The 20,916-nt window shown below is 39.0% G+C and overlaps 1 protein-coding gene across 1 annotated transcript in view; it reads right to left on the bottom strand.

Annotated features, from left to right (window-relative positions):
• The window catches only part of PLXNA4 (plexin A4), a 925,294-nt gene that overhangs the window by 763,888 nt on the left and 140,490 nt on the right, over positions 1–20,916 (bottom strand). Inside the window, exon 3 of the mRNA XM_089676880.1 lies at positions 130–312. Coding sequence (XP_089533006.1) covers positions 130–312 — 183 coding nt within the window. The remainder of the gene's footprint in view (positions 1–129; positions 313–20,916) is intronic.

Here is a 20,916-nt window from a genome sequence, read left to right as displayed (position 1 = left end):
AAACAAGGCTACCATTCCAATCGTAAGTAGAAAACAGGAATAATAATCTGGTCAGCTGTAATTTCTACTGTATAATACTGCAATACCAAAGCTGACTGGAAAACACTGTAGGATTCACCGTGTTCCTACCTTTTTGAGCTTGCCACTCTTGGTCCCCACAAATGCCAGGGAATGATTTTTGTAGACATAGGCAATAACGGATGTCATTCTGTCCCGATCCTCTGTGAAGACAGGGTACCCTCTCACCATTTCCGATACTCCCAAAGGGGCGTTCATGTCCAAACCACAGAAATCATCAGCAATTGTTATGAGCTGTAAGAAACATGCAACAGTTTTGGTATGAAGCTTTAGAATGTCTTTTTTTTATACAGGAAAGGATAGAGGATTTAAATTCAAAGAATCCAAATTCACATTTTAAATGTTTATTTCTTACTATTAGACAAGCTGCAATATATACCTTTTTATTTGACAAACGTAAGTAAAAAGTTATACAGTGGGGATCGAAAGTTTGGGCACCCCAGCTAAAAATTTGTATTAATGTGCATAAAGAAGCCAAGGAAAGATGGAAAAATCTCCAAAAGGCATCAAATTACAGATTAGACATTCTTATAATATGTCAACAAAAGTTAGATTTTATTTCCATCATTTACACTTTCAAAATAACAGAAAACAAAAAAATGGCGTCTGCAAAAGTTTGGGCACCCTGCAGAGTTAATATCTTGTACTGCGCCCTTTGGCAAGTATCACAGCTTGTAAACGCTTTTTGTAGCCAGCCAAGAGTCTTTCAATTCTTGTTTGAGGTATCTTTGCCCATTCTTCCTTACAAAAGTCTTCCAGTTCTTTGAGATTTCTGGGCTGTCTGTCACGCACTGCTCTTTTAAGGTCTATCCATAGCTTTTCAATTATGTTGAGGTCAGAAGATTGTGAAGGCCATGGCAAAATCTTCAGTTCACGCCTCTTGATGTAATCCCCCATGGATTTCGAGGTGTGTTTAGGATCATTATCCATTTGTAGAAGCCATCCTCTCTTTAACTTCAGCTTTTTCACAGATGGCATCAAGTTACCATCCAAAATTTGCTGACATTTTATTGAATCCATTTTTCCTTCTACTCGTGAGATGTTCCCTGTGCCACTGGCTGCAACACAACCCCAAAGCATGATTGATCCAACCCCATGCTTAACAGTTGGACAGAGGTTCTTTTCATTAAATTCCGTGCCCCTTCTTCTCCAAACGTACCTTTGCTCATTCCGGCCAAAAAGTTCAATTTTAACCTCATCGGTCCACAGAACTTGTTTCCAAAATGCATCAGGCTTGTCTATATGTTCATTTGCAAAGTTCAAACGATGATTTTTGTGGTGAGGACGTAGAAGAGGTTTTCTTCTGATGACTCTTCCATGAAGACCATATTTGTACAAATATCTCTTTATAGTGGAATAGTGTACCACAACTCCAGTGTCTGCCAGATCTTTCTGGAGGGATTGTGCAGTCAAACGTGGGTTTTGAATTGTTTTTCTCACAATCCTGCGAGCTGTTCTGTCTGATATTTTTCTTGGTCTTCCAGATGTTGCTTTAACTTCCACTGTTCCTGATGACTGCCATTTCTTAATTACATTCCGAACCGAGGATATTGACATCTGAAAACGCTTTGCTATCTTCTTATAGCCTTCTCCAGCTTTGTGAGCGTCAACTATTTTCAGTTTCAGTTTTCTAGACAACTGCTTAGAAGAACCCATGGTGCTGATTGTTGGGGCAAGGTCAGATGAGTCTGGGCATTTAAAACCTTTGAGATTGACATCACCTGGTCTTCCCAGAAGATGATTGAGAACAATCCATGACACTGGCAGGTCTCAGCTTTGCAAAGGGGGCAGTGCATGCTATAAATTCTGCAGGGTGCCCAAACTTTTGCAGACGCCATTTTTTTGTTTTCTGTTATTTTGAAAGTGTAAATGATGAAAATAAAATCTAACTTTTGTTGACATATTATAAGAATGTGTAATCTGTAATTTGATGCCTTTTGGAGATTTTTTCCATCTTTCCTTGGCTTCTTTATGCACATTAATACAAATTTTTAGCTGGGGTGCCCAAACTTTCGATCCCCACTGTATATATTACACATTAGTGATCAACAAAATGCCTTGTGCCTGTTTAAAATGCTACAAAGTGGAGCAAACCAAAAATTTTGGAGACTATCACAAAAATATGGTATGGTATATTCTGATAACTGTACGTGGATAATATTCATACTTCAGTTTTGGAATTACTTGTTTCCCATATCTTTATTTATATTGTTTTCCGCATGAAATTAATGAATGTTTTATTTATTATTACAGGATCTTATATAGCGCTATCAATTTACGTAGTGCTTTACATATATATTGTACAATCACATGAGTCCCTAACCCTCAAGGATCTTATAATCTAAGATCCCTAACTGGCATTCATACATACACATACTGGCGCCAATTTAAACAGGTGCCAATTAACCTACCAGCATGTCCTTGGAGTGTGGAAGGTAACTGGAGTACCCTGGGGAAACCCACGGAGCCACAGAGAGAACAAGTACACTCCAGGCAGCTAGTGCCATGATTGGGATTCAAACTAAGGACCCTAGGGCTCCTAGGCGAAAGTGCTAACCACTTAACCACTGTGCTGCCCCAGCATATACTGCACATTGTCAATATATGTATTAAAGTGGTTGTAAACCCTTATATGAGTAGAAACTGCATTTATTTTTCAACATACTCCCCTGCTACATTTATACACTTATCCCACATTTAACTAATGCCTTAAAAGTTTTGGCATAGATTTGATAGTACACCTGAGCCTCCTAGGACAGACTGTTTCACTTTGTCATCATTGTCTTCACCGTTCCTACAGAAAGATTTGTCTCTTGTGCAATTTCACAACAGGTTATGCGTCGGTTATCCAGAATCAGGCGTTCCATGCACTGAATATTCACAGGAATGACTGCTTTGGGCTGGGAACCACCATGGCTGGGATCGTCACTGATGGACATGCAGCCATCTTTGAAACATTTACACTATTGAAATGTCTTACTGCGACTGAGCGTCTCATCACCGTACTGTGCTTGAAGTCTTCTGTAGATATCCATGGGTTTTACGCCTTCATTCACAAGAAACTTCATCAACACATGTGGTTCCATGCACGCGTTAACACTGTTGTCGTCCATCTTTATTAACGTTCTCTGGACTGGCCAGCGACATATGCGCCGCCTATCAGTAATAGGACACATGTGCCACTTACTACTGCATGTTGTATCACCATGCTAGCATCCCTTTTTATACCTGTAAAATTACAAGTCCCGGTTTGACTTGAACACATTCCAAGTGAAGTGATACACAGAGATAAACAAATCCTTCTACATAAATTTGTAACTATCTCCAGAATTATAGAATAAAGTTCAGAATTTGTAGGGCATGCTTTATAGTTGAAATAACACACTGCTCAGTGAGGAGAGCTCTATGAGCTGATTGGAATGAAAGAGACAAACCTCCGTCCACACAGCACACAGGTACAGAGCTGAGGTTGTCAATCCCTCCCTTGTTACCATTATTTTCTTGGTGTCAGGAAAACTTTCCAGAAGTGATTCATGCTGATAGCAGAGGATCAAAGTAGCAGACAGAATTTATACTTGGTGCTCTTTACAGAAACAAGTACACAATATAGAGGGATATGATTTTGTTCATATTTCATATCTAAGGTTTACAACCAATGTAATCTAAAAAAAAAATCAGAATACAGTATTAATACTATAGTGATTCTAAAAGTAAAGTGAAACACCTGGAAAATGGGGGTGGCTGTAAACTGCAAGTGAAAGCAGATTTAGTCAATCATTTTACTATATACTTTTAAAATATATGTATAACAACTAATAGTCAACGTTATATAAGAGTAAACTTTTCCTGTAATGTGCAAAGGGAACATAAAATATAGACTCTAACTGGTTGCCTTGAAAAGCATCTCCATGTTCATTCAGTTTTTATGAATTAATTACAAAGTAGGGGGGAATGTATGAAATGAAGTGTGCCAGTGGCAAATGCTACAGGAAAATGAAAGCCAACCATTGTGTTAGCATTTGTCAACTTACAAATAGTGAGTCTAGCATGTAGACATAGAATATTTATTGTATTGAGTCTATAACCATATGAGGTCCAATATGTGGTTCTGAAGGAACATGTGTTGCTCAACTCCCTCACTTGTATCTTGTGGTAGTAGCTCAGTAAACTCCAAGCTTTGAAAAACTTGTTTTGTCTGAAAATCTCTACTTTATATAATTTGTAATGCTTATTGCAATATATATATATATATATATATATATATATATATATATATATATATATATATTTCTATACCATATTTATATAAATATATTCCTATAAATATATTTATGACTATTTATATTCCTAACTAACCAGTTTCTCTCCTTTTGTTTCAAGGTTTATATCCAACTATGCCCTACCAACCAACAGATGGCAAAGCCTACTGGTCTTATAGAGCTGGCAGAATTAGTTGTCCCATTGGTTTTTTAATCTCTCCCAAAGCTGGAAAGCTGAAATTAGTAAGTATAGTTACTCCAGCACCAGATGTAAGTTATTTCGGACACTGATTTTTATTCTTTTTTATTTTGAATGTTTATCAATGTTTACCTTATACTAAATTATTTTAATATTAAATATGTTACCACTAAAACACAGGCATTTGATAGCAATAAATTACATTTTTCAGCTGAGTTTCTAAAACATCTCAGACTGAACTAAAAATACCCTCAGATTTTTTTCATTCATGAATTGCATTTGTTTGATTTCTACTTATACCAATGTGTCTCATGATTCAGAGTACATTCAGTTCTTATGAAACCCAAACACGGTTTACATCAAGCAATAATTCTTTTACGTTGTAAAAAATCCTGTTGGTTTATCAAATTATCCAGTCCCTGGCTGCAATGCTACTATTTGTATAACAGGTCAAACAAAACATGGATGAACCTTTACAAAACACGAAGAACTGAAACACCATGAACCATACATATTAATGCAAGGAAGATGCACATGTTCCCATTGGAAGAATAGACCACTCCCCAAGTACACTGAGCAGACAACAGGTTTTACAGCTTTTTATTTGTGCTTGGGAAGGTGTTAGAGCTGAAGAATGGTTTGTCTTTTGGGAGTCTGCTGTCATTTGATTTCAAGAAATAAATAAATCAAAAGGCTGGTGGAATGTTTGTGGTATGGCAGCCTTCGAGGGCAGAATACTAACAACACTGCCTTGGGATGCACAACCTGGGATATTAATGCTGCAAGAACGTAGAGTTGATATGCAGCTTACTCTGCTTGTCTGAACTACCTTTGATACATTTGTTCGTACTGGTTTCAGGGGCACCTCATCCATCACAACTTCTCCAGGAGAACATAGATACAGTGATTAGCCACATCAAAACTTGACCTAACTTAATGGACAAAGAAGAATAAAAAAGTGGTTAAGATTAAGTTTTGAATAGGCAATGTAACTTTTGTTAAAGAAAATGTACAGTAAATAACATTCTGTACAGTGTACCACTGCTATAAAAAGCCTTTTTACCTTTATTGTTTAATCTGCATTCAGCTTTGATTTTATAAAACTGGAAAACACTAAAACATGGCCTTAGTATGAGGGCATTCTGTGTATGGTGGGGTACAGTACTTCCTGAAGGCTTGTCCATTGCTCCTAATGTGATTTGGGCACTGCTGTTTCCAATGCTTTTTTCTTACCACAATGCTGCCGCTAATTAAGTTACTATAGAAAGAATAATATCCCATTCAGTTCTCAGGTTGTAGGAAATGGCTAAATAGTAAGGTGAAGAGATAGTAAGTGCGACACATATAGTGCCTGCATTATTGACAGTGGCATCAGGAGACAGGTAAGAGTTTTGGTGCAAGCTTCCCTGGCAATAACAAGGTATTGCAAGGTACACTGGCACAACTCAAAACTGGCAAATGGTGCCACTACCAATAACATAGACCCAATTAACAGAGATTAGACCTATACAGATTAATAAAGCAAAGTCTTTTTTTCTGAATCCAACTAAAGTTCTTATTAGAGCTTTAGCCCTGATAAAGGAGGAGGTTTTGGCCCCCCAAATATGTTGGCTTTTTTTAAATTGTGAACCTTTAAAGTCATTTGGACTCAACTCTTTGGATTTCGATCTGATGCTCCTTCTGTTGGTCTATGCTTTCAGGGATTTCTATAATCATGATAAGGTAGTAACAGCATCTAGGTAGAGCCTCTAACAGCAAATATAATGCTTGATCTCAAGCAATGGCTTGCCCCAAAAAATAGATTCTTCTTTTCACATGTTATACATATACTGTATCTTACTCCAAAAATAAATTGTAAATACAACCATAATTGTTCTCAATGTTGGTATCTTGGCACTAGCAGCTTTCATGACCATTGTCAAGAGCTAATGTGGATACAGCAGCTGTCCTAACTTTCACCAATGGGACCCTTTGTGTTACTAGCAAGCAGCACTAAGATCCTGGCACCAGAACTGTAATTGTATCCTGAGAGCTAACATCTGATTGATTGCTAGAGGCATTGGAACTACTCCCTTATGGCGAAAATAATTTCTCACCTCACCATCCAGTTCCTCGACTATACCATCCATCAACTTCTGAGCCTCTGCTCCCCACATCTTAAACCCACATTCTTGACTGGTCATGGTTTGACAAAATAATGACAGGAGAGTAAGGCTTTCTTTTGCCTCTTTTCTAATTCCTTTCTTAGAATAAAACATGTAAAGGGAAAAATTAATTATTTCCTTGTCTAGGATTTCTTAGCAGCACGCTTTGGGAAAGATTAGGTATTTAGAGGTGCAAAAGGTGCAGGTATGTGGTCTTTGTGGGAACCAAGTAAGTAATTCCCCTGGGGACAGTAAGGATAAGGATATCCTTTGCTTCAGGCAGACAGCACTGTTGTCTTTCCTTTCTGCTGTTTTTATAATTAGGCCCCTGTGTATCTTATGATAATTTATCATATCATACAGTATGTATAGCACCTGACACAGCTTTTTTTATTGCTGCGCCTTCACATGTGCTCAGCAGCTCTTCCATCTATACTTTCATGGCTGGCACGATGAAATTATTAAAATATTCCTACCAAATCACTCTGATGATCCTGATCCTCATAAATCAAACATGGAAGGAATATATGAGGAAAAAAACATTAACTTGATTCTCCTCCTACACGGCACTGGAAATTTACAAATAATAACATTCAGTCTTTTATCATCCAGCAAAGCATACATTAACCAAACTTCCCTCCGCTCATCTCTGAAAAGCACACATCTGAAATGTTCTCCTCGGAAAAAGCATAAAAACGATTGCATTTATTTGTCTTCATTAGGTTACACAAGACTTTTAAAAGTGCAGCACTTTTACTCTGATGGTAACCACAAATTGTTATGCAGTTAACAGTGACAAATCTTACGGCCATTACAGGAGCGAGCAGAATAATTGGGTATGAATTCACAGGCACAAACAGTACAGCCTGCAGTCTCATCAAATGCTGCAGTTCAATAATATAATAGTTCCAAAGTAACTGCGTAATTACATGTAACTGCATAAAATGTCACGGTGTTCAGATTTTTTTTTCTACCTGAGCAGTACTAGTACAGTATGAACACAGTGCATCAAAATAATGTTCTATCACTATTACCTGTACTTACAGCACTATAGAACTCTCATATGGAAAGACACTGGCTTAACCTCTCACTTTCCAGTAATAAAGCTTTATGGGGTGATCCATTTCCTTATAAAGTACTCAATCCAGTATCACCTAAGAGTATAATCCTCCGCCAGCTATAAATGAAGCATTTTGCTTACTGTTTCTGCATTAAGTCGTATCAACCACTTACCTTCCAGATGAATTACCCCCCCCCCCCCACCTCCTCCTGACCAGGCCATTTTTTGCGATAAGGCGCTGCGTTACTTTAACTGACAATTGCGTGGTCATGCAATGCTGTACATAAATTAAATTTATGTCATATTTTCCTCAAAAATAGAGATTTCTTTCAGTGGCATTTTTTTAATTTTTTTGTGCTATAAAACATAAAAAACTAATCTAAAAAATCGAATTTCTTCATAAATTTAGGCTAAAATGTATTCTGCTACATGTCTTTGCTAAAACAAATCCCAATAAGTGTATAATAATTGGTTTACGTGAAAGTTATAGCGCCTACAAATGGTGGTATATATACAGGAATTTTTTATTGTATACTAGTAATGGCGGCGATCAGCGACTTATAGAGGGACTGCAGCGGGCATTCTAACACTGGGTGGAAACTGACTAACTGACACTGACATCCCCAGTGACAGTAATACAGTGATCAGTGCTAATAAAAAGCACTGACACTGTACTAATGACACTGGTCAGGAAGGGGTTAAAATCTGGAGCAATCAAAGGGTCAACAGTGTGTGTTTTACATTATGTGCTGTGTTGTGTTTTACTACGGAGACATGCTGCTTTGTATTTCTCTGATGCGCAGAGAAATACAAAGCAGCATTAGCTTGCTGATAGGAGAGAGACCTGTATTGTTTACACACAAGTCTCTCCCTTGTCAGCTCTGCTGACGATCACCAAGTCACAGCCAAGAAGACCCAGTGATTGACATGTCCAGCAGCCAGCCAACACACCCCCCAACTCGGAAATGCAAATCACGTATATATAAGTGACTTTGCTCAGCCCTGCTGCCCTGTAGCAGTACTTCTGCTATAGGGCGGTGGGAAAGTGGTTAAAATCAGGATGAAACACTGCTAGTTAATTGTTATGTACTATATCCCAGCTTTTGGTCATATGGGATCATATTAGATTATAACATACGAGGTGGTATCAAAATGTTTTGAGACTAGTTTTGTAACACACCAACAGATGGCAGCACAAGGCTGCATACACAGTCACAGGGAGCACTGACCTTCATAAGTTAGTGTGCCAAAAGACATCGTCCTGTGTACATTAAGAGCTGTGAAATTGGTACTATTCTGACCACATGCATTTCCACATCTGCTATTTCATCATGTAAGCAAGTAAGAACAAAGAGCAAATGTGAAATTCTGTGTCAAACTGGGCAAATCTTTGACAGGGTCCTGGGAAATGGTAAAAATTTCCCTGTCTAAACGAAAAGGTCAGGCCCAGAAGGCAGTTGTCAAAAAAGGATACAATGAGTGTAGTAACCATGGTGCCAGATAAACTCAAAGTAAACTCCCCCACCATAAGAATGTTCTGTACCCCTGGACTGCCACTCCAGGGCCACATACACTTTGGGTTTCTGTTAGCCCGGCTCTTGGCCAAAGCAGAGCAACACGATCCCCACCAGACAAAATTTAGAATTTAGGGAGAGTCCTGCCTTCACACGGGGACAAATCTGGTGCACCAGGCCAGATTCAACCTGGGAGGAAAAGGACCTCCCACCATTCCCACCTTATTACACCAGGTGAATACTAGACAGCACCTCCCCTGGCCAAATGAGGCACTCTGTTCTCCCTTCCAAAAAACTAATTTGAACAGATACTACAGTTGATCTTAGTCAAAAAGTCAAGAAAACTGCATACAACTGATGCAGGCTAGTTGGCCATTATCGGTATAAAAACCATGGCTTCTATGGGGTAGGGCTTGGGACCCAACAAGGCAATAAAACCATACAGGTTATGGTGAGAAGTCACTAAAGGAATCAAAAAACCCTCCAACCAAATTAATGCATAGCACAGTATAGCCATAAAGCAGATGGCATTCACAGGTCTCATCTATACACTAGGAAATCTGGAGGTATGTCTGGCTGATGGATCATAAAGGAATGATTTGCATGGCTCTGCTCACTGTACTGGTATGAGGAATAATTATCTCATTTTTGGGATATGTGAGTGAATGTCAATATCTTCTGTTCTAAGAAGGCTTTACTGTGCTATGCACTGATTTGGTTGTATGACTTTTTGGTTCCTTTAGTCCCTTCTCACCATAACCTGGTTTTGCTATCACAATACCATGAATTATAAGGTATTTCATTAGTCAACAAAAAGTAAACAAGATCATTGAATTCTCTGTTATTAATTTCTATAATTTGATGTAAAATAAAATAAGGTGGGTGCAAGGCATAACCCAAAGCAAAATTGAACATACCTGTGTCCTTCAGACACAGCTGATCACGTGATGTGGTAAAAGGCCAATCACAGCAGTCTTTTACCATGTGGTCAGCTGTGTCCAATGACACAGCAGATCATCGGGTAAATAAAGTTGCCGATTATCGGCTGCACTTTCCTCACCCTGTCACAGCGTGAGGAATGTACTGCCGATAACCAGCAAATGTCAGAGAACAGATCGGGACTGATCATCAGGGCACTGATGACCAGTGCCCTGATGATCAGTGCTCAGCAGTGCCACCCACCAGTGCCCAATAGTGCCACCCATCAGTGCCCAGCAGTGCCACTCTCCTGTTCCAACCAGTGCCCAGCAGTGCCACCAACCAGTGCCCAACAGTGCCACCCACCTGTGCCCAGCAGTGCCCCCCATCAGTGCCACCCAGCAGTGCTGCCCAGCAGTCCCACCCATCAGTGCTGCCCATCAGTGTCACCAGTCAGTGCCGCCCATCAGTGCTGCCCATCAGTGCCCATGATTGCTGCATATCAGTGCAATATCATCAGTGTCGTCTCATCAGTGCTGCCTATCCATGCCATCTCATCAGTGCACATCAGTGCTGCCTATCCATTCCACCTCATTGGTGCCCATCAGGGCAGCCTATCAGTGCCCATCAGTGCTGCCTATCAGTGCAGCCTCATCAACACACATCAGTGAGGGAGAAAAATTACCTGTTTGCAAAATTTTATAATAGAAACAAAGAAAAACTTTTTTTTTTTTTGCCTCCCAGTGGCGATTACATACCACCAAAAGAAAGCTCTATTTGTGTGAAAAAAAATGATAAAAATTTCATATGGGTACAATATTACATGACCGTGCAATTGTCATTCAAAGTGCAACAGCGTTGAAAGCTGAAAATTGGTCTGAGCAGTAAGGGGGTATAAGTGCCTGGTAGGCAAGTGGATAAACTTTATTTTTTGCCTGGAGTTCCTTTTTAAGGAATCAAACAGCTCCCTACTACATTTATATTGCAACATATTCTATCAAAATAACAGCAATATATTACACATGACCTGTGACAAAAATATACCATATTAATAGAAAACAGAATAAATATTAACATTGGCAGCTGTGCTTTTTAGAACAGAAACATAATCCCAAATCTTTGGCTACAGAGGAGTTGTCCTGCTGTGTTCTTTGGAGATCATAAAGCGGCAAGAGCAAAGAAAGAAAATAGTTTTTCACTGAATATATTCAATAAGCCACTGAAAAGCTTAAAATGACTATACAGTGGTAGTGACACACAAAGTCTTGTATTTGTGACTTTCCTCTACCCCTTACACCTGTATGATCAAGTTTATGAAGTGTTTGAAAGAAATTCTATTTGATGGTCAGTGCAATACTCATTTCATGTCTCGTTGCACTGACATTTGCTTGATCTGTTGTGTTATCGTGGAACACCCGAACTCTCCATGGAAGATTGGATTTTGCGTAGGAATGTTCTCAGTACACATAGTCATTGTTTTTACAGTGCTGTTTATCACCTGAATATGTAGCAAATGACAATATTCTACATTAGAAGTTGCCTATCCATGGCCTACTGAACCAAAACTTTCAAGATCTACTGATGGCGAAAGACAGACAATACTAGAGTGTTATCTTAGTTCAATCTTACATAAACCAACATTTTTGTCAACAGGTATTCTGTATTTAGAATGCTCTTTAAGATAAAAAAAATATGCTTAGCATAGGGAATCATCCCATAACAGTGCATGTTGGCTATTATCTCCAAAGGTCTGGAGCCATGACCATGACAGCCCTAACCTGCAGCTACAAGCTTATATGTTCTTCAGGACTAAATGGGTGCTTCAAGATGGGGACCATAAAATATGCTCCCCCCATAAAGTGGGGGCAGCTTACCAATTTTTAGACATGGTGGCTGCATTACTTTTCTTTTTTTATGCTCTATTTTTCTTTATTTTCTGTTCTGGCCAGTAACACATTTCATGTCTTAGGGAGTCTCCAATCTAGATGGTGGAGCGATGGAGTCACCCTTGGACAGCAGCATTGTCAACCTAGTGAGATGATAGCGTTAGATTTAGATGAACTTGACTAACAAATAAAACTGACTTCCATATAGCACATAACTGCAACAGCTTGTTTTTTGTTTTTGGGATAAAGGTTTTACATAAATAAATGAAAGCTGACCATTGTAAGCACCCCGATATATGGTAAACGGTTTGTCTCAAACCTCAGCAGATGTTTTTAATGTTTGAAAGTGTCAATTCCTTTTTTTCATCCCCTTTGGTATCATCGTGTGATCAATAAATCCTGGCCTCCCTGTGTCAGCAAGTGGCTCAACAATAGAGCAGAATTCACAAACCCATGATGTCACCTGCTGCTTCCATCACTCCCTCCCATCAGCTGCAGCAGCCACTCACTTCCACGGGGTGCCAGAGCTTAGCAAACACGTGACTGCACCGAAGGAAATAAAAAAAGATATTTACACTTTGTGTTTAAGCGGGGCTAAACAAAATTTTAAACCTGGGGTTATATTAGCTTTTTACTACCACTTTAATTAACTGCTTCCTGACCACCTTATAGCAGAAGTACTGCTACAGGGTGGCAGGGCTGTGCAAAATCACTATATATACGTGATTTTGCATTTCCAGGTAGGGGCACACACGCACGTCACACTACCCGTGCCCCTATTGGCAGCTACAGATGTCAATCACCAGGTCCCGGCTGGAGATTCCCGCCAGCACCTGAGTATCACTGACAGAGGAGAGACCTGTGTGTAAACAACACAGGTCTCGCTCTCCTGCCAGCAGTAACATGCTGCTGTGTATTTATCTGCTCAGCAGAGAAATACAAAGCAGTATGTTTCTCTAGTAAATCTCACACAGCACATACAGTAACACAGCACACAGTTAACCCTTTGATCGCCCCAGATGTTAACCCCTTCCTGCCTAGTGTCATTAGTACAGTGTCAGTACTTTTTATTAGAACTGATCACTGTATTAGTGTCACTGGGGATATCAGTGGCAGTTAGTCAGTCCCCCCCCAGTGTCAGACTATAAGTTACTTATCTCCGCCATTACTAGTATAATTTTTTTTTTAAGTTCCAGTACATATACCGCCATTTGTAGATGCTATTACTTTCACGTATACCAATTAATTTACACATCTTGGGATTTTTTTTTAGCAAAGACATGAAGCAGACATGAGAAAGTACATTTTTTTTATTTTTTTACTGGATATGTTTTAAAACAAAAAGTCAAAAATAAAGTTTGTTTTTTTCAAAATTGTCGGTCTTTTTTTGTTTATAGCGGAAAAAAATATAAAACGCAGAGGTGATCAAATACGACCAAAAAAAAGCTCTATTTGTGGGAAATAAATTACATAAATTTAATTTATGTACAGCGCTGCATGACCGCGCAATTGTCAGTTAAAATAACGCAGCGCCGTATCGCAAAAAATGGCCTGGTCATGAAGGGGGATAAATCCTCTGGAGGGCAAGTGATTAAAGATAAGTTTAGGATTAGTAGTTGCAGTTGTGCTGTATGTGGTTATGCTTTGAGGTTGCATAAAGCACATGCACATGCATAGCTAAATGCTCAGAATGCAGACTACTCAGCGGGTCCCAGGAAAGTTTTTATGCAGGGTCTGTAGGCTGAACTGTCCCCTGTTAGCTACACGCATGAACCCTGAAGTTGGGTTTCTGTTGGTCAGATACAGCTGCTGTATATTTATATTGGAAGACTGACCGGTTGCAAAGATACATTCTTATAGAAAGAAAGCTATGATTTCAATGCCTGTGTTGTGAACTTTCAAAATTAATGTTTCCAGAGTTCTTATAGCTACAGAGATGAGTACTTGTTTTAAATTACTTTTACTGCTTGTTCAGATAATAAGAATAGTTTGTTGTGTATAATCTGGGCACAGGTTCACTTTAATGAAAAGAAGTCCGTGAAACTAAATAGAACTTTCATTTTAGTTTTTATCAACTTCTTAATAAATTGGAGGATATGTTTGTACTTCTAATAAAGCAGCGTGAATAGTAAAAGCTTTTTTTCACTTTTAGTCTGTCACTTTTAGTTATTAACAAAAGACTCTGATGGGAAGGGTTCCTAAGGAAGTCATAGGGATTTTTTTTCTCCAATTTATAAAGATGTATGATAAATCTGGAATTTGGCTTTAGGAACAGAATTACAGCAAGCCATTAATCACCTCTCACAGTGATGTTACTAACACATGCTATGAGAAATAAAGAATGCCACATTACTAGACTCCATAGCACAATACATAAACCTTGAATCACTTACAAAGCTACTTAGGGATCTGGAATTGTTACATTACAAAATCATACATACAGTAAAACCAATTATGGAAAGGTACCCTCTGTTCTAACCTGTCTACCTCAGACATCATTTTTCCCTTTTCAAAAATGCATTATCAGGAATAGACTGTACTTTCTGTAACATTCTTAAATGAAATAAAAAACAAACATAACTAAAACTATTACAATGTAATCAGGGATGGTCAACCTTTTGAAGAGCGAGGACCACTTAAGTGATTTGGTAACTGGTCACAGATCACAATGCAATGCAATGGTTTCAGAATTTAGAATTTTTTATTCTGAATAGCATAATGAACATTTTTTTCCTGCAGCCACTGAATGCCAGCGGGAGGGAGAGGAGGAGAAGCCGGCTTTCATCAATTGCAGGATGAAAATTGAGAGGATCGGTTCCTGTATATGCTACCTCTCCTGTCCAACTATAAAAAGAATGTGACAGGGAGGCCTCATGGGCCCCCTGGAGCATGTGGTAGGCTTGCCATTGCAACCCGATGCTGCACGAGGTAAAAATGCCTTAACAATTGGGTTTTACCGCTTTCTGTCTCCAGGCTGCTAGGAAGGTCCAGAACTACAGAGGATGCATCGAACTATGCAGCTCCTGCTCCCTTCACAGCCACCTGATTCCTCTGCTGCCAGTATTGGCTTGATGTGCCCTGATGCTCTGGGATGGCATGTCGGCAAGCCAGGATAGCGATCAATAGGTTGCCAACTCCAGGCATGCACTTCCCTGGTTTGAGGTCAAGGGCCACATCAGAGGGCTCCAAGGGCCACATGCTGAGCACCCTTGTTGTAGATACAAATTTTTAAAAAATGGCACAACTGAGTGACACATGGGTGGTCCCATGTTTGACCCATTCTGAAAAAATAAGATGTCTGGCTATTGCATTGACTCACTGGGTTCAATGGGAGTCCCTGACCTGGAACTAGCATTCGTATCAGGAAAGTCAGATGTCCTTACTAGTATACGTGTCCTAGGTAAGTAACTTAGTATTGAAGCAAGATGGTAAACATTATATTCAGTAACCTAGCGTTTTCAGAACGAGAACCAGCAAAAGCAACTTCCATGTTATTATTCATACTAGAAGTAGAGATTTTTAGGCAATAGGAAAGTTCTCAGTTTCATAAATAATTATAAAAAGTTCTAAAATCTGAATATGGACGCCTGTTAACATGTTCTTTAATTCTAAAATGGAGATAAGTTGTTTAGCAATGACATTTGTATCTCTCAAGCTTCAATTTGGAAAATCCATTTATTCAACACATGCTTCTATTGTTCATTTTTTGACATAGAACACAAGCCTTTAGGGAAATAATTAAAAAGCGGGTGGCTGCAATAATAAAATTATAGGCTTGCTGGGCTGACCTCCCAATCAGTCACTCTCAGTCTGGTATGTCATTTCCTCATTAGCAGAAATAAATTGGATTATACAAGACCACCCTCCCTCACTTAGGATCTCTGTACAATGTTGAGCATGTAATTAATGTATATAGATTTCCACAGGGTCCCTATTGTTTGGTCATGCATTAAAAGTTCTACATTTTTACATTCACTTTGGACTTTCAATGATGGTATAGCAGCAGATTGATATTTAAAGATATTTTATATCTATAGCAACAAATGATAAACTAATGTCTGTTTGAAATTGGGAGTCATACAAAAAAAGAACAGTCATAAATGACTGTCCATACATTTTACAAGAGCGTATGGTATATTCTCACATAAAACCATGATGTGATAACTGCCTAAAGCTAATTATATCTTTGAATTAAAGTAACCATCTGTCAGTGCAGTTGGTCTAATACAGAAACGACAAGGAAGGCACTGACCATACACAGATAGATTTTTAATCCAATGCTGTGAAGGAGACTCAGTTTGATGTTTCTCTGTGCGCTCACTGAGTAAGCCACTTAAACTATTTTTGTTTGGGCGCGTGTCACTGTATTTTCCATGCAGTCAATTGGCAGATTTCATCTCCATAAATGCCTTTGCACTGAAACAAAGAAGTCACTGAAATATGTTATCAGGCTGTGTACAACCTAGAACTATGCCCTCTCTCACGAATGATAACAGAATCTCCAACAGCTAATTTGGCTTTCTACAGAAATCACAGGGACTATGATATGTGCATATGATCATAAAATGGTGTAATTGTTTGTGTGTCCGTTTTATGTTTATAGCTACTGTTGGTAACAAATCAGATTAACTGTTGTTTGTTTCAAAGTTCTCCATCAATGGACTGCAAGGGTGCTTTCACAGCAGCATATTAACAAAATCTCTAATGTAGCAAAGGCTAAGAGGTCCAAAATGCTGGAAATTGTGTGGGACCAACGCAGTTGATTTTTTTATATTTTTTCACATCAAAACTGTCTGCTTTGTGATTTTTTTTTTCATTGTTGATATGTGTTCTTTATCATGTATGGATGGGTTATCTGAAGAGACTTGGATCTCTGTTATGTAGAGCAGTGGTCTTCAAACCATTTGTCTGCTTTTATCCAGTCCTTGGGTCACTAGTTCTGCCATTGATAAGAGGCACAATTCCTTCCACTGACCTCATTGATGGGACACTATTCCTCCCACTGACGCCAACAATGGGGAAGTATTGCTCCAACTGACACCAACAATGGAGTGCTATTTCCCCCACTGACATCCAATGATGGGACGCTATTCCTACCACTGACACCAATGATAAGTCACTATTCCTCCCACTGACACCAATGATGGAGCGATTTTTCCCCCACTAACACCAACAATGGGGCATTTTTCTTATCACTGACACTGACAATGGGGCACTATTCATCCCACTGACAACAACAATGGGTCACAATTCCTCCCTTGACCCCAACGATGGAGGATTATTCCTCCCACTGACACCAACGATGGCTCACTATTCCTCCAACTGACACCAACAATGGAGAGCTATTCCTCCCACTGACACAGCAATGGAGCTCTATTCCTCCCACTGACACCAACAATTGAGCACTATTCCACCCACTGACAATGATGGAGTGCTTTTCCCCCACTAACACCAATGATGGGGCACTATTCCTCCCACTAACACCAACGATGGGGCACTATTCCTCCCACTGACACCAACAATGGAGTGTTTTTCCTCCCACTGACGCCAACCATAGGGCACTATTCATCCCACTGACACCAACAATGGTGCACTAATTCTCCCACTGATACCAACAACAAGGCACTAGTACTAATGACGGGGTGTTGGTTACGTCCACTGGGTCTGGGGTACTTTCTAATTCCACTAGACAAAGTCTGCCCGTTCTGAGTCTGAAGACCAGTAAAGTGTCCCTTGGTTTGGAAAGATTGGAAAGGGAAAGACCCTTGATGTACTGCATAAAAGCATAAAGTCTATGGCCAGCATTTCAACTTTAATACCCAATACTAACAAAGAACTTGTCATCAAAAAAGGTGAACACCTTACTGATGGATTGTAGAATATATTGGACAAATCGAATGCTATTTCGGGCACTTGGGACACCTACCTAATACTAATATTCTAAGTCTGTACTGACTCTATATTGTATGTCCACTGTAGCCATATGCATTAGGTGGCTCTCTTTCATCAGCATACTCCTACCCTATACATCCCTATTTCCTGTCTTCCGCTGCTTCCCTTGGATCTTCCCCTTGGTGTATCTTTTTTTCCTTCTCCACTTGTGTCATGATTGTGCTACCACTACCAGCCTTCCATATATTATAAAATTATCGTTACCTAAAGGTTAAATGTTGGACATATTCACACTGGGGTTGATTTATTAAAGGTATAGACATACACATATACTGTTCAGTTTGCAAGGGCAGTTGCACTTTGAAAGAGAACTTTAACCAAAGCTTTGTGAACAAGGTGAAGCTCTTATGATGACCATCATCTTTTCAGATTTCTTTCCATGTGATTTGGTTTTCTTTTCAAAGTAAGATTTCACCCCATTCACTAAACTCTGGGTGAAATGCCTTTCAAAGTGCAATTTCCTTTGCAAAGTGAATGGCTTTAATAAATCAACCTCAATAACTGTACTATATACAGCGATCTAAATGGTTTGGATTGTAGTTCTATGCCTGACGTTTTATGTGCTTTTTTATGTAAAGCGCTGCATAAACTGTTGGCGCTATATAAATCCTGTATAATAATAATATATGTCAGAGGACTTCTTTTATGTTTGTCTTGTTACTTGACAATATTTTTTAAAATAAACATTCAAATTAAATAAAATTGCAGGTCAAAGCCAAGAAAAATCTAGTTTTTTTTTGTTTTGTTTTTTTTTTTGCTTTTTATTGCACCTGCAGCTTTTGTCCTTTTAATAAATTATGTTTTATTCACTTGCAGTATGTTTTTGAACTTGCTAGCAAATTTGACTTCTCCAGAGGAGTCAGTTCCCTAGCACAGCCCCTCCCATTTTGCCAAACCACGTCTGCTGCCTGCGCTGGATTAGCTCTTCCATCTCACCTGTCACATAGCTGCCTGGGGAGGAGTGAAGGGGAATACAGCAAAGGGTAGATTTACTAAAACTGAATCACTCAGAATCTGGTGCAGCTGTGCATGGTAGCCAATCAGCTTGTTACTTCAGTTTGTTAAATAAGCTTTGACAATAAAACCTGGAAGCTGATTGGCTGCTCCATATTTTGCACTCCAGTTTTAGTAAATCAACCCCAATGTGTCACTTGAACGCCAGCTCTCAATCTGCTTTAGCTGCTGATATCACTTTTAAGATGGTGGCACCCAGCAGCAGGGCTATCAGAGAAGGGAGAATTTTACGGGTAAACAACATAAATAAATACAGTAAATGCACATATAATGTAATAGAAAAAATGTTGTTGAAATAAATGAATGCTCTGGCCACAGGGTCTCGTTAAGATTGGTTTAGATAACTAAACAAGTGAAAGAACACGCATTTTTGAAAAATATAAAAATAATTTCTGCTAATGCGAGAAAGGTATGCAGAAATGTAACCTGCTCATTAGCAATTACACATGGAAAATGTAACCTGGGAAAGGTTATGTATTTTAACAAGTGTGAGTTAAAGCCAACTGAATTACAATAATGAGGGGGAAGACTGACATTTTCACCATGGGGACAGTTGCCAGCTATGATAAAACTGGAACACAAAGGTCTTTAGTGGTTAGATTTTACTATGGAAAGGGCTGCTGGCTTTCCAAACTGTGTTCGAATAACTTTTGTTTTATAATATTTCTTGCTTTAATTCATTTTCTTCAAAGTTTCTATAGCAATGTCTACCTGCAAACTAAAAACGAATAGCTAATTATTTTATTTAGTCTAAATTTGAAATTCACTGTTGTATAATGAATATGATTTTTTCTATAATTATAACAGTTTCAGTACTTTTTGCCTGGACTACTTATTCAATTTAGAATTTTATTCCCAGTATTTGATGTGTTTAAACTGCCTAACAATTTTATTTCTGACCTCATTTGACCATGAGATAAAATTCAATAATAAGCAATCACTGTTCCCCTAATCTGCCGCAGCACATTCCCTCTTGTATAGTGTAAAGACAGAATCTTTTTGGTTATTGGGACTTTTACTTCAAACACATAGAGCAGAATTCTCTAAAATGTTACCAATGTATTCACTTTTTTTAAGAATGGTCTTTTTAAACACCATAAAATACATATACATGCTTAGCCTCCTCAAGGCTTTTTTGGTACTTCATGTAACTACAAAGCCACTGACATCATCCTTAAATACACATTTGTCTACAGACACCCTAGGCTGACAAACCCCTAAACCAGAACCATTCCTTGCCAATGTGAATCTTAACCACTTCAATACCGGGCACCTTTACCCCCTTCTTGCCAAGGCCAATTTTCTGCTTTGAGCATGGATGCATTTTGAATGACAATTGCGCGGTCATGAAACACTGTACCCATATGACATTTTTATCATTTTTTCACATAAATAGAGCTTTTGTTTGGTGATATTTAATCATCACTAAGTTTTTTATTTTTTGCACTATAAACGAAAAGAATAAACATTTTGAACAAAAAAAGTTTTCTTTGTTTCTATTATAAAATTTTGCAAACAGGTAATTTTTCTCCTTCACTAATGTGTATTGATGAGCCTGCACTGATATGCAGCACTGATGGGCACTGGTAGGCTGCACTGATGAGGCAGCACTGATGAGGCAGCACTAGGGGGCATTGATGAGGAGGCACTGATGATGCTGTGGTGACATGTGGCACTGATAGGCGGAAATGATGGGTACTGATAGGCAGCACTGATTGGCACTAATAGGTAGCACTGAAGGGCACTGACTGGGGGCACTGACTGACGGCACTGATAGGTGGCACTGATGGGAAGAGATTGGCAGCTCTGATGGGCAGCACTGTTGGGCACTGATGGGCAGCACTGTGGGGCACTTTTGGGGCTGCACTGATAAAAAGGGCACTGATAATCAG

Source organism: Staurois parvus, unplaced genomic scaffold (genome assembly GCF_062004578.1).
Source record: "Staurois parvus isolate SC_StPar_1 unplaced genomic scaffold, SC_StPar_1.0 ptg000175l, whole genome shotgun sequence".
NCBI classification, from domain to species: Eukaryota; Metazoa; Chordata; class Amphibia; order Anura; family Ranidae; genus Staurois; species Staurois parvus.
The sequence above is the reverse complement of the archived record's forward strand: the minus strand, read 5'-3'. Positions and strand labels throughout refer to the sequence as shown.